General features: G+C 40.5%; 1 protein-coding gene across 11 annotated transcripts in view; it reads right to left on the reverse strand.

The window, feature by feature from the left end:
* The window catches only part of LOC138759087 (sodium/myo-inositol cotransporter 2-like), a 251,059-nt gene that overhangs the window by 26,499 nt on the left and 198,268 nt on the right, over positions 1-26,292 (reverse strand). For 2 of the 11 annotated variants that reach the window (XM_069928987.1, XM_069928986.1), the window contains one exon: positions 24,450-24,886. The exons of the other annotated variants lie outside the window; for them this stretch is intronic. In XM_069928987.1, coding sequence (XP_069785088.1) covers positions 24,684-24,886 — 203 coding nt within the window. In that variant the 3' untranslated portion in view covers positions 24,450-24,683. Of the gene's footprint in view, positions 1-24,449; positions 24,887-26,292 lie in introns of those variants that run through there. 11 annotated transcript variants of the gene reach the window in all.

Raw genomic sequence — 26,292 nt, forward strand, 5'->3', positions numbered from 1 at the left:
GCTTTGCCAGATATTAGACTCACCCCATCCTGGAACATTTGGCTAACGTTCCCTCAACCTTGCTCATTCACCCAGAAACTTCTGCTCCCTCCTCTACCTGGAACACAGTTAGTGCAGTGGTTAGCGCAACACTGTTACAGCGCCAGTGACTGGGTTCAAATCCTGCGCTGTCTGTAAGGAGTTTTACATTCTCCCTGTGTCTGCATGGGTTTCCGCCTGGTGTTCTGGTTCCCTTCCACCCTTCCAAATGTATGGGGTGAGTCGGTTAATTGGGTGGCTTTGGTTTCATGGCCCTGAAGGGCCATGCATTGTTAAGATTAACATTCACGCAATAACTTGTCAGACCTGCTATCTGTTTCCGGGTTGTTCTCTCTGGGTCAAATGCACTGATGTAGACTAATCTGTGCAGAACAAATTTCTGTTAAAATATAAACCATGAATTAAAATCTTATAACACACATCACTGAAACATAGACACCATTTCACTGACAGGGAAAGCAATTTTTATGTCAGAATTCTTGACCTTAAATTCATTTCAGGAATGTTAGTTCAAGGATGTTCATGGTTTATGTGAAGGTCCTGTCTGCCCAATATTTTAGCCTGGATTTGAAGCCTCTCTGTGCAGGTAGGAATTTTTGACCTCTGCTTTGAGGCCAGGGAGTTTGGGGAAAACTCAGCAGGTTGGGCAGTATCTGTGAAGACAGAAACAGAATGTTCCTGGTCAATGATGGGGAAGTGGGAAAGTAACAATGCTTTGAGTTGCAGAGAAGGTGACGGGAAGAAGGGACAGGGCAGGATGGTGCCCCAGAGATTCTATCAACCACACCTTCTCATTGCTATTTCTCAGCCACAGCCCCTGTTATCCACAGGTCCATCCCCTCCTCCCTGTGTGGTTTCCTAAGAGTTGACCGATTCAGTCATTAGGGGTAGTCCTGACTTAATAGAGAAATATAAAATGGACAGGAGGCACCTTTTTCTGGAAGTGAAAATAGCAAGCACTGGAGGGCGTCTGTTTTAGGTGAGTGGAGAAAGGTTTAGGGGAGATTTCAGAGATAAGTTTTTTACACAGAGTGGTGAGCCCTTCATCAAGGGATAAGAAAATCCTGGCAGGCTTCTGAATAAAAGAGTGGGGGGGGGGGGGAAGGGGGTGGCAAAAGCAGGAGGTGAAAGGTAGAGAAAGGAAGGAAGGGACAGCAGTGATCAGGGGGAGGGGGATGGCGGGTTGGGTGGAAGAACTGAAAAGACAGGAAAGGAGGAGGGGTAAAGAAAATGTGAGCAGGTTTAGTGGAAAGCAGTAAAGTCGATATTAATGCCATGTGGCTGGAGGCTGCCCAGATGGAAAATAAGGTGTTGTTCTTCCAATCTGATCTGGGTAGGATAGTACACTGCCCATATGAGCGCACGAGTGCGACCCACAATTGAAATGGTTGGTTACTGGGAGGTCTCTGTTGTTGGAACGAAGAATAGGTGCTCAATGAAGTGATCTCCCAATCTGTGATTAGTCTTTCTGATGTAAGGGAGCATCAGATGCAGTAAATCAGTCCTCTGGATGTACAGGTGAAGTGTTGCTTCACGTAAAAGGCCTGTTGAGGGTCCCTGACCATGGTGAGGGAGGAGGTGTGGGTGCAAATGTTGCACCTCCTGTGGGCACAGGGGAAGGTGCCAAGGGTGCGATGGGCAGGGTGGGATGAATGCACAAGGAAATTGTGGTGGGAGCGGTCCCTAAGGAAGGCCAAGAGGGGAGAAGAAGGAAAAATGTGTCTGGTAGTGGGATTCTGTAGTAGGTGCCAGAAATTCTGGCAGATAATATGTTGGTTGTGGAGGCTGGTGGGATGGTAGGTGAGAATGAGGAGGATTCTATGTTTGCTGCATCTGGGGGCAGAGGGGGCTAGGGTAGATGAGTGGGAGATGGAGGTGATGTGAGTGAGGGCTGAGTTGATGGTGGTGGAGGAAAGCGACTTTTGTGGAAGAAGGAAGATGTTTTGGAAGATCTGGAATGGAAGATCTTATTTTGGGATCAGATCTGGCAGAGATGGAGAAATTGACAGAAGAGGATAGAATCCTTGCAGGGACAGAGTGTGAGGAAGTGTAATCCAGGTAGCTGTGGAAGTTAGAAGTTATAATATATGTTGGTGGAAAACTCATTTCGCAAGATGGAGACAGAGAGATCCAGGAAGGGTAGAATATTGTTGGAGATGGACCAGGTAAGTTTGAGATCAGGGTGGAAGCTTTGCCACGAAGTGGATGAAGTTGACAAGCTCATTGCGGGTGCATGAGGCAGCCCCAATATAGTCGTCTATATACCAGAGGAAGAGTTGAGGGGTCTTGCCTGTGTAGATTGCTCCACAGAGCTAATAAACAGGCAGGTATAACTGGGACCCTGCGGGTACCCATGGCTACTTCTTTGATTTGGAAGAATTGAAATGAAATAAAGGAGGTTATTTTGAGTGAGGACGTTCTGCCAGGCGGTGGAGAGTGGTGGTAGAGGGTGACTGGCCAGGTCTTTTGTCCAGGAAGAAGAAAATTTCTTTTAGACCTTCTGTGTGGGAGGTAGAGGTATAAAGGGATTGGACATCCATTGTGATGAAGAGATGGTCTGGTTTTGGGAATCTGAAGTCATTGAGGAGATGGGGGGTATGTGATGTATTGTGGATGTAGGTGGGGAGGGATTGGACCAGGAGAGAAAAGATAGAGTCAAGGTAAGATGAAATTAGTTTAGTTGGGCAGCAGGAGTAAGAGCCTGGATGGTTGGGTTTATGTATCTTGGGTAGAAGGTACGAACAGGCAGTGCGGGGGTGGGAGAATGAGGTTGGTTGCCATGGAGGGGAGGTGACCAGAGGTGGAGGTTGGAAATGGTGTTGGAGATGGTGTTGGAGATGGTGGCTTGATGTGTAGTGGTGGGGTCCTGTGGGAGGGGTTAATAGGAGGAAGTGTCTGAGAAATGTCGCCTGGCCTTGACAATGTAGAGGTCAGTGCGTCAAACCACAACAGCAGCACCACCCTTGTCTGTGGGGTTTGATGGTGAGGTTGGCATTGTTGCAGAGAGAGTGGAGGGCAGAGTGTTCTAAGGAGGTGTGGGAATGCAAGATGGGGTGGTAAAGTTGGAACGGTTGATGTCTTGGTGGGAGTTGAAAATCAAAAAGGTGCTGTAATGTTTTTTGTTCTTTGCCTCTCACATTAACGCTCCATACCAATCCCATCATGGACATCCAATTGTTCCAACAAAACTCCCCATCGGTTCAAGGAACATTTGTCTCAGCATATTACATGGAAAAGTAGGTGGAGAGGGATGAGCTGACGAGGGAATAACAGAGAGAGATATCCCTGTGGAATGGGTGGGGAGGGGTAGATGTATCTATTGGTGGTGGCATCAAGTTACAGCTGGTGGCAATGATCGTGGATGCTGGGGTGAATGTGGAGGCCGGTGGGATGAAATGTGAGGAATGGGAGGGTGAACTGAACCATGAGAAATGGAGAGTTTGAGGGAGAGTTCTCCATCCACCATAGTGGAGGGGAAGCCATGATCCCTGAGATTTTGGATGTCTAGGAATGGAAAGCCTCATTGTGAGAGCAGCTATGGCAGAGGCAGAGAAACTGGGAATGAGGTAGTACATTGCTAGACAGTCAGTCAATTCATACTGTCATTGGAGAATTTGTCCTCTCCTCATCAATGCCCTCAAGTTTTAGACTCCCATACTCTGGGGAAAAGGCCATGACTGTTCACCTCATCTCTTCCTTCATGATTTTATAAATCTCCACAAGGACCTCTCACCCTCCCATGTTCCATGTCCCTATTGAACTTCTCCTTATAACTCCAGTCCTTGCAAATCTTTGTGACACCTTTCTTGGTTAATGATACCCTTTCCACAGCTGGGTGACTTGACCTGCACACAACACTTCAAAAGGTAGGGCACATCTACCTTGTTGAGAAAGTACTGCATGTCATGCATCATCAAGAAGAGGGAGTTCCTCTCCGCAGCTGCCGTCTTCTCAGACAACCAGTTTGAGCTGGATTCGTGGGAGGTCATGAAGACTGAAGAAGACATCCGATAGCCTCGTGGCTGAGCAGGGACAGTCACTGTTGCTAGCTGATCTGATCTGGCTGTGGAGAGAGTGGCTGTGGGCTGGCTTAGGGTTCTAGAACTGCCACATTCAAAAGTACACTGCAGCCACTCCCCACAATGGAAGGCCCCAGGACTTGTGGGTTCAAACACTTCCAGTCTCCACAATACCTACTGCTGGAGTTCCTTCACATTCTTCTTGGAACAGAACTTGCTCCATTCATTGCTTCCATGCTATAATCAACACACACTCTGGATGAATTTCTCCTTTCTACAGTTACACATCCATTCTCTGCCTTCAGCCAGAATTGAGTCATCAACATTCGGGCAGGAACTAGTCAGCAAGAAAGGCTGAGAAGTTCAGTGAAAGGTGCCAACTAACTAAATCAAGAATGTCAATCATCTCACCATCCTCCTTCCCAAACCAATCACCCCTGCCTATCCATTCACCCATCCCCCATTCTCCGTCACCCCTCACCACTACCCCTCAATCACCTCCCAGTGATGTTGGTCTTTTTAAATTTAATTAAAAAAAAACTGGACAAGCACTTTCCAGCCCAGGATCCCGCGCCACCCAATTACACCCAATTGACCTATAACTCTCGAGGTTTTGAATGGAGGGAGGAAACCAGGGCTCCGGGGAAACCCCACGCAGGCACTGTCCTTACAGACAGTGCGGGATTCGAACCCAGGTCCCGATCACTGATGCTGTAACAACATTGCACTAACTGATATGCCAACCTTGCTTGGGTGGTTGTGAAGAATTTGTGAAGGTAACTGATGAGTTATTGGGATTGCTGAGGTCTCTACTCATTGCCAGGCAATTAAGTCATGGGTTGAAGTTTGAAAATCAGCTGTTCCCCTCAACGAGTATACTGCTTTCGATACTGTGGGGAGGGACTATCTACCAGGACAAGTTGTAGTGGTCTCATCTCTGACACAGAGGCTGGCCTCCCCAGCTCAGAATGGAAGGGTGGAGAAGGGGAGAGCGATGGTAATTGGGGGATCATTGTTTATACAAGTGAATAGAAGGTTCTTTTTTTTTTGAAAACTTAAATTTTGCAAAATACATATAATAATCCTTTAAAAATACAAATAAACTACAACCCTACCCCCATCTCCCCAACTAAACTAAAAAAAAGACAAAAGACCCTCCCCTCTGCCCCTTCGGAGCTTAAAAGAAAATTAGATTAAATGCTTTATGTTTGGAGTGCCATTCACTTAACTTATAACCATATAAGTTCGGCCCTACTAGTCCATGCCATAACAAATCCCCATCCTCCTAGTCCCACTGACCAGCACCCGGTCCATACCCCTCCAGTCCTCTCCTCTCCATGTAACTATCCAGTCTATCCTTAAATGTAACCAATGATCCCGCCTCGACCACGTCTGCCGGAAGCTCATTCCACATCCCTACCACCCTTTGTGTAAAGAAATTTCCCCTCATGTTCCCCTTATAATTTTCCCCTTCAATCTTAAACCATGCCCTCTAGTTTGAATCTCCCCCACTCTTAATTGAAAAAGCCTATCCACATTTACTCTATCTGTCCCTTTTAAAATCTTAAACACCTCTATCAAGTCCCCCCTCAATCTTCTATGCTCCAGAGAAAAATGCCCTAGTCTGTACAACCTTTCCCTGTAACTCAAACCTTGAAATCCTGTCAACATTCTCGTGAACGCACTCTCTCTATTTTGTTTATATCTTTCCTATAATTTGGTGACCAAAACTGTACACAGTACTCCAAATTTGGCCTCACCAATGCCTTGTACAATTTCATCATAACCTCCCTACTCTTGAATTCAATACTCCGATTTATGAAGGCCAACATTCCAAATGCCTTCTTCACCACACCATCTACCTGAGTATCAGCCTTGAGGGTACTATTTACCACAACTCCTAAATCCCTTTGTTGCTCTGCACATCTCAATAGCCTACCATTTAATGCATATGACCTATTTAGATTTGCTTTTACAAAATGTAACACCTCACACTTATCTGTATTAAAATCCATCAGCCATTTCTCAGCCCACATCTCCAGCCTTCCTAAATCACCTCTTAATCTACGGTAATCTTCCTCACTGTCCACAACACCACAAATCTTTATATCATCCGCAAACTTGCTTATCCACCCCGACTTGCAGATCGTTAATATATATAACAAACAATAGTGGACCCAGGACCGATCCCTGAGGAACTCCACTAGTCACCGGCCTCCAACTGGACAAACAATTTTCTACCACTACTCTCTGACACCTCCCATCCAACCATTGCTGAATCCATTTCACTACCTCCTTTCTTATACCTAATGCCTGCACCTTTTTTCCTAACCTCCTGTGGGGAACTTTGTCAAAATCTTTACTAAAGTCTAAATAGACAACATCCACAGCTTTCCCTTCATCAACCTTTTTTGTAACCCCCTCGAAAAACTCAATCAGGTTTGTCAAGCATGATCTACCCCTGACAAAACCATGCTGATTACTCCCTATCAATCCCTGTACCTCCAAATATTTGTAAATACCATCCCTCAGAACACTTTCCATCAACTCGCCCACCACATCCTAGGGTGGCGTTGAAAAAATTGATGTGGAATTTTCAATTTGGAGGGTTACGGCTACCTAACTTTCAATTTTATTATGAAGCAGCTCAATTTAGATTTCTTAGCGCATTAATGGCCACACAAGATATGCCTAGTTGGGCACAGATAGAATTGGCAGTTATTTCTGAAAAATTTTCGAATGAATTTTTATTTCGATGGAATAAGAATTTGTTACGAACTTATGATGTACCAATATTGAAATATTTAATGAATTTATGGACAAGTAAATTACATAAAATGGGATTGAAAAATAAGTGGTCAGGAAGATTACCATTATATAATAATCAACTTGTTCCTTTCACGGTATCTAATACTATTTTGAAACAATGGGAGGAGAAAGGAATACATAATTTATCTGACTGTTTTTTAGAAGGTCATTTTTGTTCTTTTGTAGAATTGCAAAAGAGATTTGATATAAGTGGTTATTCTATATTTGTGTATTATCAGTTAAGATCTTTTGTAAAACAGGTATGCGGTCGTCAAATGAATTTACTGTCTGAAACTGATTTTGAGAAATATGTGCTCTCATTTCCAAAAAAGGGTTATATATCAGGTTTGTATCGTATTTTGTTGGAAAGTGAAAGTAAAATAGATTGGGATAAAGATAAAATGAAATGGGAAAAAGATTTAAGTTTAACAATAACTGAAGAAGATTGGTCTGAAATCTGCCGTAATAGTGTTCGAAAATTGATTAATGCTAGATTGGCGATGATTAATTATAGTTTTATACATCAATTATATTTAACACCCGAAAAATTTTTAAAAATTGGTTTTAGTAAGTCAGATCTTTGTTTTCGTTGTGATCAGGTTTCTGGTACTTTTTTACATGCTGTTTGGTTGTGTGATCGGTTACAACATTTTGGAAAGGTATTCAATCTGTATTTAATAATCTATATAATCTTCATATTGTATTAGACCCTGATATATTTTTATTAGGGAATATGCAACCGTTGATTGATTTAGAATTAGATAATTACCAGATCTCTTTTATTTACTTTGCGCTGGCAGTGGCCAAGAAATGTATAGCGATTACTTGGAAGAATAGAAATGTATTGTCTTTAGATAGGTGGTACATTGACCACCGCTGATATCGCCTCAAACCGTGCATCTTGGCGCCTCACAGTTTGGCGGGCAGCAATCTCCTTTGAAGAAGACTGCAGAGCCCACCTCACTGACAAAAGGCAAAGGAGGAAAAACCCAACACCCAACCCCAACCAACCAATTTTCCCCTGCAACCACTGCAACCGTGTCTGCCTGTCCCGCATCGGACTTGTCAGCCACAAACAAGCCTGCAGCTGACGTGGACATTTACCCCCTCCATAAATCTTCGTCCGCGAAGCCAAGCCAAAGAAAGATTCAGAGATGAAGTTTTGTTTGGTTATGGAAAGAATATCTTTTTTTATACAAGATAAGATGTCTTTTTATGTTAAAGTGGACCCCATTTATTGATTATATACAATTTAAATAAGTTTGAATTAATCATTTTTTTCTTTAAAAAAACTTTTTTTATTATATATTTTTTCTATATATATATATGTTTTCTTTTTTTCTTTTTTTTTCTAGTTTTTTTATTAGTTGGTTTTTTTTCATTTAAGTTCTTTTTGTTTTTGTTTTTTCATATATATTCTTAAATAATAAAAATTTTTTGGATTAATAATTAATACTTAATTAATATTTTTTTTGGTTTTATTATATATATCGATCTTTTTTTAAAGATATATATATATTTTTTTATTATACTAATAGTATTAATTCTTCACTCTTTATCGTGGGGGTGGGGAGGGGGGTTTAGGGGTTAAAATAGTTTTTTTTTAGTGTTAGTTTTTAGTTGTTAGGGGGAGATGCCGAGATTGGTATTGTATTAACTATGTTACTTTGTACTTGTATTACTTTATTTTGTATTTTTTCTGTACGTGAATTACTTACTTTCTTCATATGTTAAAATTAATAAATAAAGTTTCGAAAAAACTTGCCCACCACAGACGTCAGACTCACAGGCCTATAATTCCCAGGTTTACATTTGGACCCTTCTAATGACATATGCTCTAAATACAAATTCCACATATCAGTAAAAGAATAGAAATTAATTTGTAAATTATGTAACTTTTTCTATATATATACACAATTGCATTTCGTTATGCCATCTTTGTAAACTCAATTGTATATAATTTTCCCATGTTACAGCAATGCATTTTCTTGCAACTGCTAATCTTAATCTTAAAAAAAGTTAAATGTGGTTTAGTCATTTGTGATTCATAAAAAGGCAAATTAATATAACCCATTAAACACATCAACGGATCCAATTGTAAATCTGTTTTGAACAAATCTCTCAAAAATTTTATAATTTCCTCCCAAAAATATTTAACCCTCTCACATGACCAAACTGAATGTATAAAAGTACCTTTCTTGCTTCCTACACCTAAAGCACAAGTCTGTTAAACTAAATCCATATCTCTTCAATTTTTCAGGTGTCAAATATAATTGATGCAGAAAATTATAATTAACCATATTATACCTAACATTAATTAAGTGTAACACTATCTACACATATTTTAGACCATTCTTTCCATGTCAAAACAATATCTAAATAATTTTCCCTTTTCTCTTTAACTTTATTAATATTAACCTTTTCCAGCTTCTCCTGTAACAACCGATACATATCAGAAATAAAACCTTTTTCAAGTTGATCCCAAATGAATAACTAATTTTATTTGACCTGGCAAAATTAATTCCTGCCCATAATTCTTATTCAAAAAATTATGAAGTTGATAATAAACAAACAAAATACCATACCTCTCTTGTAACCTTTCAAACAAGGAAAATTTCCCTGCCTCAGAGCTATCTAATATACAAACTCTAGTCTGCCAGTAAATTTTGGTTATACCAAATATTCATTATATGTCTTAAAACAGGTAACTCAAATGTTTGTAATAATGTAGGATTCCATTTATAAATAAAACCAGCAATATTATTTTCAGAAATCTGATCCATCTCTATCTTTGTCCATCTAGGAGGTTGTACTATATCAAATAATCTATTAATAAACTTCAATTATGCTGCTTCTTAATAATTTTGGAAACAAGGTAATTTCAAACCCCCAAACTCATAAAGCCAGGTTAATTTTTGAAGAGAAACTCTTGACAATTTACCTTCCCATAAAAATAACCTAATTGCTTTATTTATTTCCTTAAAATTTTTTTTTGGTAATAAACATGGTATTGATTGAAAAAGGTATTGTACACGAGGGTATAAATTCATCTTTATACAATTAACCCTTCCAATTAAAGTCAATGGTAAATCTTTCCTCTTATTTAAATCAATTTTAAACTTATTTAATAATGGTATATAATTTAAATTATATAAATCTTCATACTTTGTATTTACAATTACTCCTAAATAATTTTAGTAGACTATCTAAACTTAGTTATTTGTTTACAATCTGAATAATCTTCATCAGCTATTGGTAAAATCTCACTCTTTTCCCAATTAACTTTATAGCCTGATAACTTACAAATCTTGTAATAACTTCAATGAACTTTTTGAATTTGTTAAATAAATCAGAACATCATCTGCAAACAAACTAATTTTATATTCACTTCCTTTCACAGTTATCCCTTCAATATTCAAATTCTGTCAGACAGCTTGAGCCAAAGGTTCTATTACCAAAGCAAACAACGCAGGGGAAAGAGGACAACCCTATCTTGTTGAATGAGATAAATTAAAAGAATCTGAAATCGGACCATTCGTCATTATTCTTGCTGTAGGTCCAACTTTAATCCAACTTCTAAATAGCAGACCAAAATTAAATCTTTCTAATACTTTAAACAAAAATTTCCACTCAACTCAGTCAAATGCTTTCTCAGCATCTAAAGATATTACCATTGGTTGATTCAATTGCTGTTTTGAAACATTAATTAATGAAATTAATTTAACTAAATTATCCGCTGAGTGTCTATCTCTAACAAAATCTACTTGATTAATATGCATCAACTTTGGTAAATAATTAGCCAATCTATTAGCTAAGACTTTAGCCATGATTTTATAATCAACATTCAGTAATGATATTGGCCTATATGAAACCACTTTCACAGTTATCCCTATCTTTCTTTGGTATAACTGTAATCAATGTTCTTGAAAAAGATTCTGGGAATATACCCATTTCCGTTGCTTGTTTTAATAAATCCTTATATAACGGAAATAATAAATCATTACATTCTTTCTAAAACTCTGTTATAAATCCATCTTCTCCAAATTTCCCATTAGGCATCGAATACAAAACTTCCCTCAACTCTAAATCAGTAAAACCAGCATCTAATTTTTTTTTTATATTTAACTCATTTAAAATCAACAAATCCAATCTAGATAAAAAAGAATCACTTGGGGACCAATGACATAGATAGGAGTAGGGATGAGGTCCTGAGGAGGGAATATAAGGAGTTAAGAAAGAAGTTAAAAAGTGGTAATCTCGGGATTTTTGCCTGTGCCATGCACCAGAGAGGGTAGAAATAGGAAGATGTGGCAGATGAATGCATGCCTAAAGAGTTGGTGTAGGGGGTAGGGGTTCAGATTTCTGGAACTTTAGGATCTCTTCTGTGGAAGGTCTGACCTGTACAAAATGGACAGAGTGCCCTTAAACTGGAGGGGGACCAATATCCTGGTGGGCAGGTTTTCTTAAGTTGTTGGGGGAGATTAAACTAGTTTGGTGGGGGGGGGCGGGAGTGCTGTGGTGGAATCAGAATGTGATGGCTAAGATTAGGGTAGAAGGACAAAAGAATGATGCTGTGTGTTCTGAGTTGGTGAAAAAGGACAGGCAGGGGACAAAACATAAAGGTAGCCAGACAGAGGGTTTGAAATGTGTCTATTTCAATGCTAGGAGTATTAGGAATAAAGGAAATGGACTGACAGTATGTGGAACTATAATGTTGGCTGGAGGAAGGGCTGGATTGGTTGATGCAGGTACTGGGGTTTAGTTGTTTTAAATAGAATAGGATGGGAGGTAGAAAAGGGGGAGGAGAGGAATCACTGGTCATGGATAGAATCATGGCTATAGAAAGGGAGGAGGCTGCAGAGGGAGTGTCCACAGAGTCAGTGTGGGTGGATGTCAGAAATAGGAAGAGAACTATCACTGTGCTGGGAGTAGTCTAAAGGCCCCAAAATAGTTCTCGGGATAACGAGGAACAGGAAAACATGCAGATTTTTGAATGGTGTTGGAAATACAGGGTTTTAGTAATGCATGATTTCAACTTACCTAATATTGACTGGCATCTACTGACTGCAAGAGGGATAGATGGGGCTGAATTTGTCAGAAGTGTACAGGAAGGATTCCTGACACAGTGTGCAGGTTGGCCAACTAGAGGAGAGGCCCAGACTGGATCTGGTTCTGGGGATGAACCTGGTCAGGTGGCCAACCTCTTGGTGGGGGAGTATTTTGGTGAGAGTGACCACAACTCCCTGAGCTTCAACATAATTATGGAAAAGGATAAAAACAGTCCAACTAAGAAAATGCGTAACTGGGGAAGGCTAATTGTGAAGGGATGAAGCAGGAACCAGTGAGAGTAAATTGTAAATAGATGTTTAAGGATGAAAACACAGAAATAATGTGGAGAAAGTTTAGGGACTAACTGTGCTGGGTTCAAGAAAGGTTTGTCCCACTGGGACAGGGAAAAGGTGGTAGGAAAAGGGAACCATGGCTGATGAAACAGGTCAGACAACAAGTCAAGCAGGAAACAGTAAGGGTTTGTGAGAAGTATATGGTAACCAGGAAAGAGCTTTAAGAAAGGACTTAGGAGAGCTTGAAGGAGGCATGAGAAGGCCTTGAAATGTAGAATTAAGCAGAACCCCAAGGTGTTCTATGAGTATGTGAAGAACAGAAGGATGATGAGAATGAAGGTGGGGCTGCTAAAGGATAAAGGAAGCAACATATGTCTGGATGTAGAAGAGGTTGGGGAGGTCCTAAATGAATACTTTACTTCAGTATTTGCAAGAGTCAAGGACCTTGATCATGGTGAAGTCAAAATTGAATAGGCCTTTGTGCTGGACAATGTGGAGATTAAGAAAGCAGAAGTGTTGGATCTTCTTAAAAACATCAAGATTGATAGTCCCCGGGACCAGATGCAATATACCCCAGAGATAACTGGGGCAGTAGCTATGATCTCTTTGGCTGCAGGGGAAGTGCCGGAGGATTTGAGAATGGCAAATGTAGACTCCTTGCTTAAAAAGGTAATAGGGAGAATCCTGGGAATTATCGACCAGTGAGTCTTATGTAAGTTGCATGCAAACCTATGGAGGGGATTCTTAAGGATAGGACCTATGAGCATTTGGAGAAGTTCAATCTACTCCAGGGTAATTAGCATGGCTTTGTGAAGAGAAGGTTGTGCCTCACATGTCTAATTGAGCTTTTTGAGGAGATAACAGAAGAAATTGATGAGGGTCGGGTTACAGATGTGGTCTACATGTATTTTAGTAAGGCATTTGACAAGGTCCCCCATGAGCGACTCATACAAATCACGGGATTAGTGGAATCTTGGCTGTGTGAATAAAAAGTTGGCTTGTCAGAAGAAAGCAGAGAGTAGTGGTGGAAGGAAAGTATTTTGCCTGGAGGTTGGTGACTAGTGGGACCCTTGCTCTGTGCTTTTTATAAATTACCTGAATGAAGAAGTGGAAAGATGGATTAGTAAGTTTGTGGATGACACGAAGATTAGAGGAGTTGTAGATGGAGCTGAAGGTTGTAGAAGGCTATAAGAGGATATAAACAGGATTCAGCATTTGGCAGAAAAATGGCAGATGGGGTTTAATCTGGATAAGTGTGAGGGGATGCATTTTGGAACAATAAACCAGAAGGCTGAGTACAGGGTTAATGGTTGGTTACTTAAGAGTTTTGATGAACAGAATGACTTTGAAGCTGGCTGAACAGTTGATAGGATAGTTAAGAAGGCCTATGGGATACTGGGATTCATTAATGGGGGATTGAATTCAATAGAGGGAATCATGTTCCAACTCTACAAATCTTTGATAAGACAACACTAGAGTACTGTATTCAGTTCTGGACACCTTATTATAGGAAGGATGTGGAAGAGGGTGGAGAGGAGATTTACCAGGATGTTGCCTGGATTGGAAAATAAGTCTTATGAGGCAAGGTTTGCAGAGTGTAGAAGGAGAGACTTGATAGAGGTCCACAAGATTATGAGAGGCATAGATAGGGTGGGCAGCCAATGTTCTATCTATGCCTCAAGAGGAGGGCCTGGGGGGACCACGCTCTGCTGACCATTGATAGCTCCACCAATGAGGTTGTCAAGAGTATTAAGTTCCTTGGAGTGCACTTGACAGAGAATCTCACCTAGTCCCTTAACACCAGCTTCATAGCCAAGAAAGTCCAGCAGTGCCTCTGCTTCCTGCAAAGGCTGAGGAAAGTTCATCTCCCACCCTCCATCCTTACTACATTCTACACAGGATGTATTGAGAGTATCCTGTGCAACTGCATCACTGCCAGGTTTGGAAGCTGTACCTCCTCAAACTGCAAGACCTTGCAGAGAATAGAGAAGTCAGCGGAAAAGATCATTTGGGGCTCTCTTCCTACCATGAAGGACATTTACAACACAATGCAGGCAAAAGGCAATAAATGCTGTGAAGGACTCTACATACCCCTCATGTAAATGGTTCTCTCTTCTGCCATCTGGCAGGAGGTACTGCAGCACTCAAGCCCTTACGTCCAGATTGGGCAAGTTTTTTCCCCCAAACCATCCTGAATTCCCAGAACCTATTTGGATAGGGAACCATGGACTTTTACTTATACGTCTTAATATTTTAATGTGTTTAATTTATATTATAACATAAGTATGTAAATATGCTCCGTGGTAATGGAGAAATGCTATTTTGTCTTTACCATGCAAACATGGTATGAATGATAAATAAAGGTGACTTGTCTTGACTTGAGCTGTTTCCTAGGGAAAGATCAGCAAACACCAGAGGACATAAGTACAAAGTTAAGGGAGCAAAATTTAGGGGAGACATCAGGGGTATGTTTTTTACAGAGAGAGTTGTGGGTGCCTGGAAAGCATTGCCGGGGATGGTGGTGGAGGCTGAAACACTGAGAGCATTTAAGAGACCGTGACAGAGGTGCACCAAAGAAAAGGTACAAGGACTGCCTAAAGAAATCTCTTGGTGCCTGCCACATTGACCACCGCCAGTGGGCTGATAACGCCTCAAACCGTGCATCTTGGCGCCTCACAGTTTGGCGGGCAGCAGCCTCCTTTGAAGAAGACCGCAGAGCCCACCTCACTGACAAAAGGCAAAGGAGGAAAAACCCAACACCCAACCCCAACCAACCAATTTTCCCTTGCAACCGCTGCAATCGTGTCTGCCTGTCCCGCACCGGACTGGTCAGCCACAAACGAGCCTGCAGCTGACGTGGACTTTTTTTACCCCCTCCATAAATCTTCGTCCGCGAAGCCAAGCCAAAGAAAGAAGAGACAGACACATGGAAGAAATAAAAATTGTGAGTTATGGGGTAGGGAGGGTTTTGTACTTTTTTTTGGAGGAATATATGGGTCAACACCTCATCGAGGACTGAAGGGCCTGTATTGTACTATATTGTTCTATGTTCTATGTTGAAAAAACACAAAAATACAAGGAACCAGTAGGTCTCACAGCCTGTATAGGATATGAAATTATTTTTATATAATCTTCAAACATTTTTATTTCCACCAAAGCACATACCCACTCTAAAATAAAGCAGGACCAATCAAATTATTCTGCATTTGTACTATTTCCAAACTTTGCAATGTGCATTATTTTCAGCTTGTCCAGTACTGCTGAGTTCGAACTCAGCGAATTCAGGGAGAACTACTCAAATAGATACACTCCCAGGCCATTCTCAAGGGCTCCCAGTGTCTTCAAGTTGGTCAGATGATCTCCAAGTATCTTGACCATCTTCACTTGATCATCAAATAGTGACTCTCCAGGAAGTCACACATGTCAGTGTGCTGAGTGGAGAGTTAGTGCAGAACCAGCAGGCTCTGGTTCACATCCTTCTCCATCTGCAGAGTTCTCTGAATTTTCCACAAACCATTGCCCCACTCATCCTGCTCTGGCTTCTTGATGTCCACCAGCATGATGTGGTCTCCTGAGTGATTCAGGAATTCCATCAGATTCTTGTGGGATTAGTGAAGTGAGGCAGTGCAACATCATCCTGCTCAAAGTACAAGGACATGGACAGATAAAGTGAACAGAGGTGAATGATGATCTGTCTTCTCAGTCTTTGTGTTCTTCTTGGATCACTTGGGAATCCATATCTACACCCTCTTCACTATCCAACACAAAAAAGAAGCATCTGCAGGGGCCTTCTACTGCATCCAGTGGTTCCTCTACATCGGAGAGTCTGGACACAGACTGGGAGATCGCTTCATTGCAATAGCTGGGATCTCCAGTGGCCACCCATTTCAAATGCCTGTCCCATTGCCATGCCAACATGCCAGTCCATGGTCTCATGCACTGCCTTACTGAGACCACCCATAAATTGGAGGTTTCTGCTGGACCACTCCCTGTTCTCCCTCTCTTCCCCATCCCTCTGTTTTCTTTTCTCCAGCTCTCCACCCCCTCTCCATTCACAGAGACATCCCCCTCCCCCATTTGCTGCTGTTTTTCCTTCTTTATTCATGGATTACCTCTTGCCTGTGGATCTGTGCTCCTCCCCTGCTTCTCCCTCCACCCCTTACCCCCACTAATTCATTCAGGCACCTAGCTACATTCTACTCATACCTTGATAAAGGGTTCTCGCACCAACCCTCTTTTCAATCTTCTTCAGCATGATGCTGAACCAAGCCATGAAAGACCTCAACAATGAAGACGCTGTTTACATCCGGTACCGCACGGATGGCAGTCTCTTCAATCTGAGGCGCCTGCAAGCTCACACCAAGACACAAGAGAAACTTGTCCGTGAACTACAGACGATGCCGCTTTAGTTGCCCACTCAGAGCCAGCTCTTCAGCACTTGACATCCTGTTTTGCGGAAACTGCCAAAATGTTTGGCCTGGAAGTCAGCCTGAAGAAAACTGAGGTCCTCCATCAGCCAGCTCCCCACCATGACTACCAGCCATGGGGCACACAAAACTCAAAACGGTCAACCAGTTTACCTATCTCGGCTGCACCATTTCATCAGATGCAAGGATCGACAACGAGATAGACAACAGACTCGCCAAGGCAAATAGCGCCTTTGGAAGACTACACAAAAGATTCTGGAAAAACAACCAACTGAAAAACCTCACAAAGATAAGCGTATACAGAGCCGCTGTCATACCCACACTCCTGTTCGGCTCCGAATCATGGGTCCTCTACCGGCATCACCTACGGCTCCTAGAACGCTTCCACCAGCGTTGTCTCCGCTCCATCCTCAACATTCATTGGAGCGCTTTCATCCCTAACGTCGAAGTACTCGAGATGGCAGAGGTCTTGGCACTACCCGACTTAAATAAGCCTTTTGCCTTATATACCAATGCGAGAGGAGGGGTAGCCACCGGAGTACTAACCCAAGAGAGGGAAGGCTATCGACAGCCAGTTGCTTTTCTATCAAAAGTTTTAGACCCCGTTTGTCGTGGATGGCCAGAATGTGTGCAAGCCATTGCAGCTACTGCTATTTTAGTTGAGGAAGGACGAAAGATTACATTTGGTGCCCCAATGATAGTTCACACCCCTCACACAGTCTGCAATATTCTCTTACAGCGTGCTGGAAGGTGGCTCACAGACTCTAGAATTTTGAAATATGAAGTGATCCTAATGGATAGGGATGATTTGACCTTGCTTACAACTAAAAACCCTAACCCTGCAGCCTTCCTGGTCGCTCCAAATTCTGACGATACCATTAATGAATTAGAAGATGTGTGTTTAGAAGTTATAGATTTACAGACCAAAATTAGACAGGATTTAAGTGATCAGCCTTTACAGGATGGTGAAAGATGGTTTATTGATGGATCTTCACGTTGCATCACCTCCTGGTGATGGTAGATGATTTCACACGATGGGTTGAGGCTTTCCCGACCCCTAATGATCGTGCCAGCAACGTTATCAGAATACTAATGGAATCTGTGATTCCATGATATGGTATGATTCAAACCATTGACTCGGATCGAGGTACACATTTTACCTCTCAGGTACTCCAGGGTGTATGCAAGAGACTGGGAATAGACTGGCAACTACATACCCCGTGGCACCCCCAAAGCTCAGGCCGTGTTGAACGAATGAATCAAACCTTGAAAAATCAGCTCACTCGACTTCATGAGGAGACTGGCCTCTCTTGGATTAAATCTTTACCCTTAGCTCTAATTTGAACTCGCACAGCCCCTCGTAAGGACCTTGCAGTCTCACCATATGAAATGATGTTTGGTCTTCCTTAGATGGGATTCCACTCTGATACCCCTATCCCTGAAGCTAACGACCAATATATTTCTAAATTTTTACAGGGGCTGTCTACTTCTCTCCATGAATTAAGACAGAAGGGCTTATTAGCTCAAACGCCACCCCTGGAGTATCCTATTCATTCTATTAAACCGGGTGATTGGGTTTATGTCAAATCATGGCAAGATAACCAACTTAAACCTGTCTGGGATGGCCCCTATTGTGTACTTTTAATTACAGACACTGCCGTGCGAATGAAAGAAAAAGGCTGGACCCACATCCAACAAATTAAACTAGCTACTGAACCACAGAATAACAACGTTGATAATCTACCTTCCACCTGGCGTGCAATCCTTCATCCTTCTGATCTCAAAGTTACACTACGTCGGGATAAAGTGCCGTAATGTTGTTTCTACCATTTACTGTATTCTTTCTATCATTTACTGTATTGTTTAATTGTTGCTTCCCAATTTCTGGGACTCCATTTAATTACTCACTATGTATTAAGTCCTCCTGGAATAGGGGCAGCAGAGGTCACAATTTTTTACCTTTAGAATGTAGACAGAGCATAGATATAATGTATAGTCATAGTGGGATATGGGTTAACAAGGGATTTCAACACGGACCAGGGGAACTCAACAGCTTTACTGGAATAGATTTAATTTGTATTTTAGCCTACAAAAGTATTAAAGACAGGAGTTCTAAAGGCACAGCACAAAGAAGACAGACAGAATGGTAGTCAGCATTTTTCATGTGGCAGAGATAGAGTTAATACATATGCTAATGCACACAGACTCACAACCTCACTGATACTCATACTAAGCTTAACAGACAAGCTGCAACACACAGGTTAAACGATAAGAAACAATCCTCCCCAACTTGGTCTCTTCTCAAACATCCTTTGGATCTCTCATACATTCAGAATGACAAACACCACCCAGTTAAGGGGAGCACCAGTTACAAAAGATGTGAGCTGCTACAGAACTCTAAAGCTGCTTGGCATTTAAATTGTTTAATCAGACTCCAGACAGCCTTGAATATCATCATCAAACGGAGATCGGTGGCCCTGAGTTTCGGGGCTGAAGAGGAACGGCAGATACAAGCCACAATTCAACGGAACCGCCTGGCTCTCGATTACTCGTTGACTGCTGAAGGCAGCGTTTGTGAAAGACTGACTAAGGACAATGCTCACAATGGTCAGGCGGTTAAAGACATTTTTTCGGGATTTCGAAAAGCTTCCCATGCCCAGGTACAGACTTGGCAACCTTGGTCTGGTGTGGCATGGCCTAGACTTTTTATCAGACTTTGTAACTGGAGTCTGATACCCACAGCCCTTATAGCAGCTGGACTCGCTATTCTGACCATTATGGTGCTCCCCTGCCTAAAGACTTGTGTACTGTTCTTAATTCTTCGACCCCCTCATCAGAACACCATCACCCAAAGGATGTGTATTTCCCAACTTTCATCCGAAGATACTGAGACTGCAGTCCGTTTATTGACCAGCTGGGAAAAACACCAAGTTGTCAAGTAAGACATTTTCAGTTAAAGACATCAGTAATACTGATCTAAAAGAAAAGTGAGGATTGTAAGAGATCAGTAACACTGATCATTGTGAGAGATCAGTATTACTGATCTAAAAGAAAAGTGAGGATTGTGAGAGATGAGTACAACTGATATACAAATATAAACATGAAGAAACAAAAATTGATACATGAGTAAATGAATGAAGCCAGTACAAACAGGATGAGACATGGATATTAGAATGCAGGAAGCAGAATCAGTCTGAGTAAGATAAGGATCTCCTAGTCTTTAGACAGAATCAGCAAGTTCACTTGTATGAATGAGATAAGGATAGACAATAGATAATAGAATGTAGGAAGTGTAGAGTTAGTCTGAATGAGCGGTCTTCTAGCCCCAGATAGAATTAGAAAGTTTGAATATGTAATTAGTAATAAGCCTTAGACAGTATAGCCAGTTCTACATATGAAGAGGACACAGCCCTGAGGGTCGGGAAGGTGTAAATTAGAACAAAGACAGGGTTGTGAATAAGGACAATGAGGATAATGACATGAGAAGACACCGACAGGATACCCCCTGGTCCTCCAAGTGCACAGAAACAGCACGTAGGCAGGCAGGATTACCTAATCCCAAACCTCTCCAGGAGGCAGAAGAATGTAAGGGGGAGGGTATTCCTATACTGAAATGAACTGTATAAAAGTTGGGTGAGCCCAAGTGTATGTGTGTATTCCCATGGTAAGTGAAAGCACCTAACTTGTGTTTGCATGTGACTTGCTCTAACAAACCTTTCCTAACTTATCTCCAAAACACCTCTATATATTCTGTCACACTATAAACTGATTTCTATCTTCTATCGATAATGATAAAATAAATGTGAATGACCTGATAAAGTTCTTGCTTTATACTCTATTCTTTTTATTCTTCCTTGCTGATATTAAGAAAAAATAAATTCTGGAGTAAGAATCATACATTTTCAAATAAAAAGAATAACCCTTTATTTTGGATGAATTCTCCTCCATACATTTATTAATCTCATATCTTTGATTAATGATTGTGTACGGGATCAAACAAGGGCTAAATAAGAATGAATTATGATGGGTTAAACAAGGGTTAAGCAAGTATAATAAAATAGGGCTCTTCAAAAACAGGATAGCAAGTAAATAGATTTAGCAAGTCCTGGGAGTTGATTAATGAGTAAGAACAAAGACATGACACTTCCTGGTAAACAAGTTTGCAGAAAGGCACTAAACTGATAAGAAGTTAGAATACACGTAGGCAGAATTACCTAATGCTAAACCAATCCAGGAGGCAGAAAAATGTTAAGGGGGGAAGGTACCTCTGTACTGAAATGGAATGTATAAAAAGTTGGGTAAGCACCAGTATCAGTGTGTATTCCCAGGGTAAGGGGAAGCACCCAACTTTGCATTGTTGTAAAATTATAATAAATGTTCTTTGTTCTCAATTTTTTGTCTCGAGTGAAATCTGTGAAGGCACCTCTGCTTCTAACAATTGTGTAACTTTGGCAGCTTTATTTTTAATAATATTTCTCCCAGATCTATCAAACAATGGCTCAAGACAAAAATAAAGCATTTGCTAAATTCAAAATGTTTTTGCACAAATATCTCATCATTTATATTTGGTGTGTATATATTCAAAAAAAGTCAAAAATTCAGAAAAGACAATGAACCATTATTTATCTACCTACTGGATCCATAATAATACTTCATATTTTAACTGGTAAGTTTTTATTAATCAAAATTGCTACTCCTCTAGCCTTGGAATTAAATGAAGATGCTGCAACATGTCCTACCAATCTCTTTTCAATTTTTGATGTTCAACTTCAGTTAAATGTATTTTTTATAGAAAAGCTATATTCATTTTCATCTTTTTCATATATACCATTAATCTTTTTCTTTTAATCGTATTTTTAATCCTGTTAATATTAATACTTGCAAAATTTGCTATTTCTCCCATTAATTATTGTGATAACAGTACCATCTCTCACCCATACCTCATCACTTTCAACTCCTAGTTCTACTACTTTATCATTTAAAGGACTATTATTATCATGATGAAATTGTACAAGACATTGGTGAGGCCAAATTTGGAGTACTGTGTACAGTTTTGGTCACCAAATTATAGGAAAGATATAAACAAAATAGAGAGAGTGCAGAGAAGGTTCACGAGAATGTTGACAGGATTTCAGGGTCTGAGTTACAGGGAAAGGTTGTGCAGACTGGGGCTTTTTTCTCTGGAGCATAGAAGATTGAGAGGGGACTTGATAGAGGTGTTTAAGATTTTGAAAGGGACAGACAGAGATAGGCTTTTTCAATTAAGAAAGGAGGAGATTCAAACTAGAGGACATGGTTTAAGATTGAAGGGGGAAAATTATAAGAGGAACATGAGGAGAAATTTCTTTACGCAGAGGATGGTGGGGATGTGGAATGAGCTTCCGGCAGACGTGGTCGAGGCGGGATCATTGGTTACATTTAAGGAAAGACTGGATCGTTACATGGATAGGAGGGGACTAGAGGGGTATGGACCGGGTGCTGGTCAGTGGGACTAGGAGGGTGGGGATTTGCTACGGCCGAAATGGCCTGTTCTGTGCTGTAAGTGGTTATATGGTTATCTATTCCAGATGTAAAGAACTTAAGATAAAGAAAGGAAACCCTGTAAAGATAGAAAAAAAGAGAAACCCTTACTAATGTTGTTACACAAAAAAACAACATTACTTCCCTGCTTGTTACAGGCAGTGGCCTGTGCCACAAATATACACATGAATTGGCAGCCATCAACCCCTCCCTCCCAGCTCTCCCGAAAATGTTGCCACATTTCATTTACTTAAACATAAACAGATCACCCTTTTTCAGTTAAAAATATCACTGTTAAAAATGTCTTTCAGATTGTACTCTGCTGCTCAGCTCTCATCTCTTCATGATGAATGTCTGGCAAAGAGTCAGCAAATTATTTAGCTTTCTTTGGTTCAACAAAAAAAATGTTTTGACTTCCTGGAACAAAAACCTTCAGGGTGGCAGGATATCTTAAAACAAAAACAACCTTTATTTCCCACAGTACATTTTTAATTGGATTAAATTCCTTTCTTTTCTTCAGCATTCAAAACTTATATTTGCATAGAAAAAAGATCTTATTTCCATTATATTGTAAAGGTCCTTGTCTTTCCGTTGCTTGGTTTACCTGCTAGTTGCAAAATATCTCTTTTATTTGATAATGAAGGAATTTAACCAGTATTGGTCGTGGCTTTTGATGTGGTTGTGGTCGAGCATTTCAATGTGCTCTTTCTATCTTTCTATCTCTTCTTTAACTCCAAGATTTTGTGGGATTCATCATTGCAAAAATTGTGATATCATCTCTTTCATCCCCTTTTTTGAGTCCCACAATTTTTATATTATTTCTTCTACTAAAATTTGAGCCATATGATCTTGAGCAGTGATAAAATTAGTTTGAATATTCTGCATCTGATCTTTAATTGATTCAATTTCAAATTCTGCTCCTTTAACTCTTTCTTCTATCTTTTCAGATACTTCCTCTACAAATTTAATTCTAACATCTGATTTTTCCATTAAGACTCTAATATACTTAATGTGCTTCATCATTACTATCACTTGCTTATTTAAATTCTGTACACTCAAAGACTTAGCAGTTTTACCTTTCCTAGCTTTCAGCTGTCTGCCAGCTCTTTCTAATTCTTCCTCTTCTTCTGACTGTTCAACATCGTCATAATCACTAGAATTGGATTCCTCATCTGTTTCTTCTTCATCTTATTGAAGCAGACTATATTTGCTTCCTTCTTCTGGCAATGCTTGCATTTTATTCTTCTGACAGGTCATGTGCTTTTGGAACAGCTTCCAGATCCATCTTCGAGGCAGGCCTCTCTTCTTTATCTTGTAGTTTCTGTTGTTTTCCTTTTGAGCCAGCGGCAGCTTTTTCTTTCTTTGGATATTCTCTGCTACTTTAAATATTATTATTTCTTCTTTTCCTTCATCTCTTTCTTTTTTAACTCTTTAAAATAACTTATTTTTGGGAGAGCTAGGTTCTCCAACTTGATGCTACGGCATCATGTGACACACATTGGAAATCTGAAATAAAACCACACAGCATGACTGGAAAAGTTGAGGTTGCATTTTTGGAGGAAGATAGCTTCATCAAAAGTGAAAAAGTATTTGAACTTTATTTCTGCTTCTATTTCCAAGGATGTTGCCTTATCTGTTGAGTGTTTCTAGCATTTTCTGTCTTTGTATTTCTCTGTTACTTAGTCATTTCTTTCCCTTCAGCTTGAAAATGGCAGAGCCATCCTCAGTGATAAAGAACTAAAGCTAAGTGTTAGGTTTTTATCTCCTCTTCTCTATCTTAGATAGTTCCTGGAAATCAGAGGTGATGGTTCCACTGACCTTGTGGTCTATGAAATGGCTGTTGATGTTGCAACTGCTGACTGTTCTCCAGATAGATCAGGAGAGACCCAAATTTGGATTTTGGGGTGATGCGCTAACAAAGGATCCTTAGGTCCTCCCAATGCATGGCCAAAAGGTTCTCAATACCATCCCGAGTGCTTCTTCTTCACTTTGAGTGGTCATGATCTAGTTACACATCAGCTGGCCTTTTGTATCTAGGGCCTCAATGCTGAGGATGTCTCTGTGGGAGAGGACACTGACATTGCTTCACCTCTGCCCTCACAGACCTACTCCCAGGACCTACACAAAAGGTATCTCAAGGCATTAGAGAAAGGTAAATGCTGACCACAAAATCCTCCAAATGCACTAGAAGATTTAGTCATGTTTGATATTTGTATTTGGTAGGATTGGTAGGAAAGACAGTTTGTTTATGCTATGGGAATGCATATTTTTGAAAGAACTATTTTTCCACAGGCTGTTTTGTTAAATTTTTATTAGTTTGCTGCAAATATAGAGCAAGAGATACATACCATATTTGAAAGAAGCTCTATTAAACTTTTCTAAAGAAGGTATTATAAATCATCCTTCATTCATAACTTCAAGGTAATACTTAGAAACCTTAGTTATCTTTCTTCTCAAATATTTAACATGAGATCAGATGGATTGAGAGTTTCAAGGACGTAATACTTCGTAAATGTGTTTTTTTGGCCTTAAGCAAAATAAGAATAAAGGAAGATTACAACACCCAGACAAAGGACTAAGTTAACATTGACAAAGTAACGCATGCCTCGATTCTCATGTAGTGAAGTAAGGTATCTTTCTTCAGTGTCAGTAAAAGCAGTATCCACATGTTCTTTGGTCATCCCACAGAACCACATCAAAAGGCGCATTGCCCTGGACTCAGTTTGCTCATCTAATAGAGAGAAGAATATTATTGCATTTCTTGTCAAATTCTATCCTAATATTTAAAACTTTCCTCCATTGACTTCATCCTTTTGACCTTTGCATCCCTCAGTTGGGCCACTGAGAGCAAGGCCAGACATGTGACAGGAGCTTTAGTGTCACCTTCCCTACCCTTTGGGAGGAGCAGGCTCAGGGACCATGGAGAACACCAACTTCTCCTCATTTTCATATTAAACTGAATTGACTAATTACCCTTACTATTCTTGTTTCTGATGACACAGAAGGCAGCCATTCAATGTATTGGGTTAGTGTAGGCTCCCAGCAGAGTAATCCCATGCCTCCATACCATATTTCCATGTACACCTGAAGTTTATACTCTCATACTTACCCATCCATTTATCTTTGATACTGACACTTAACCAAGACATAATTACCTTGGGGAAACTTAGTAGCCAATTAACCTAACTGATCATCTTTGGGGTTTGGGAGGAAACCAACACAGAGAATGTGCAACTCCACACAAAGATCCCCTCCACACAAAGATCCCCTCCCCACATTCCTGCACCACTTTTCAATATGATTATGGGTGAGCTACCCCAGCTCCTAATGAAGAGTTCTGGCTTAAAATCCCAGCCATTCTTTGTCTCCAACTGATACTACTTGACCTGCTGTGTTCCTCCAACAGATTATGCTTTGCTCATCTTCTTTTCTGGTCAAGGTTTCAAACAATTACCTGTTTCTTTCTGAAATATTTCCTCTACTTTCCAGTGATCTGTGCTCCAAACCCCAGGATAGAGAATATCAGAGATTCACCATCCTCTACGATAAGAAATTCCTGCAAACTTTAGTCTTAAATGACTGCCTGCTTACCTTCCAGCCTGATCTTCTCATTCAAGAATCTCCCATGAGTGGAAACATCTCAATATCTCCTCTAAAGTGCCCCATCAGAATCTTGTGCTTCAATAAGATTACTCTCATTCTTCCAAGAATGTGGAGTAACTTCTTAAGCTGCTCATGGTATGTCAATCTTCTCAACCCACGAACTGGCTTGGTGAATTTTTCCTGGACTACCTTCAATGCCATTTCTTAAACAGAGTGACCAAACAGTGCCAGTACTAGAGATTCCCATTCAGTTGTAATAATATTTACAGTATTTCTAAGTTCCAATTCCCTTGTAATATAAAACCAATTTGGCACTTGCCTTCTGAACTAGTTGCTGCATCTGCTACTCAATGTTTTACCATCCATGCATGGAAATCCCTAGATTCCTTGGTAGTTCAATTATCTGTATAGTATTTCATCATTTAGATTTAGCATGCTGATTTATTCCTTTTACCAAAGTATGATGTGAATAGTATACAGGCCTCCAAACAGTAGCCAGTATTTGGTGTACAAAGTACAGAGGGAGATGATAGA

Source organism: Narcine bancroftii, chromosome 3 (assembly GCF_036971445.1).
Source record: "Narcine bancroftii isolate sNarBan1 chromosome 3, sNarBan1.hap1, whole genome shotgun sequence".
Classification (NCBI taxonomy): Eukaryota; Metazoa; Chordata; class Chondrichthyes; order Torpediniformes; family Narcinidae; genus Narcine; species Narcine bancroftii.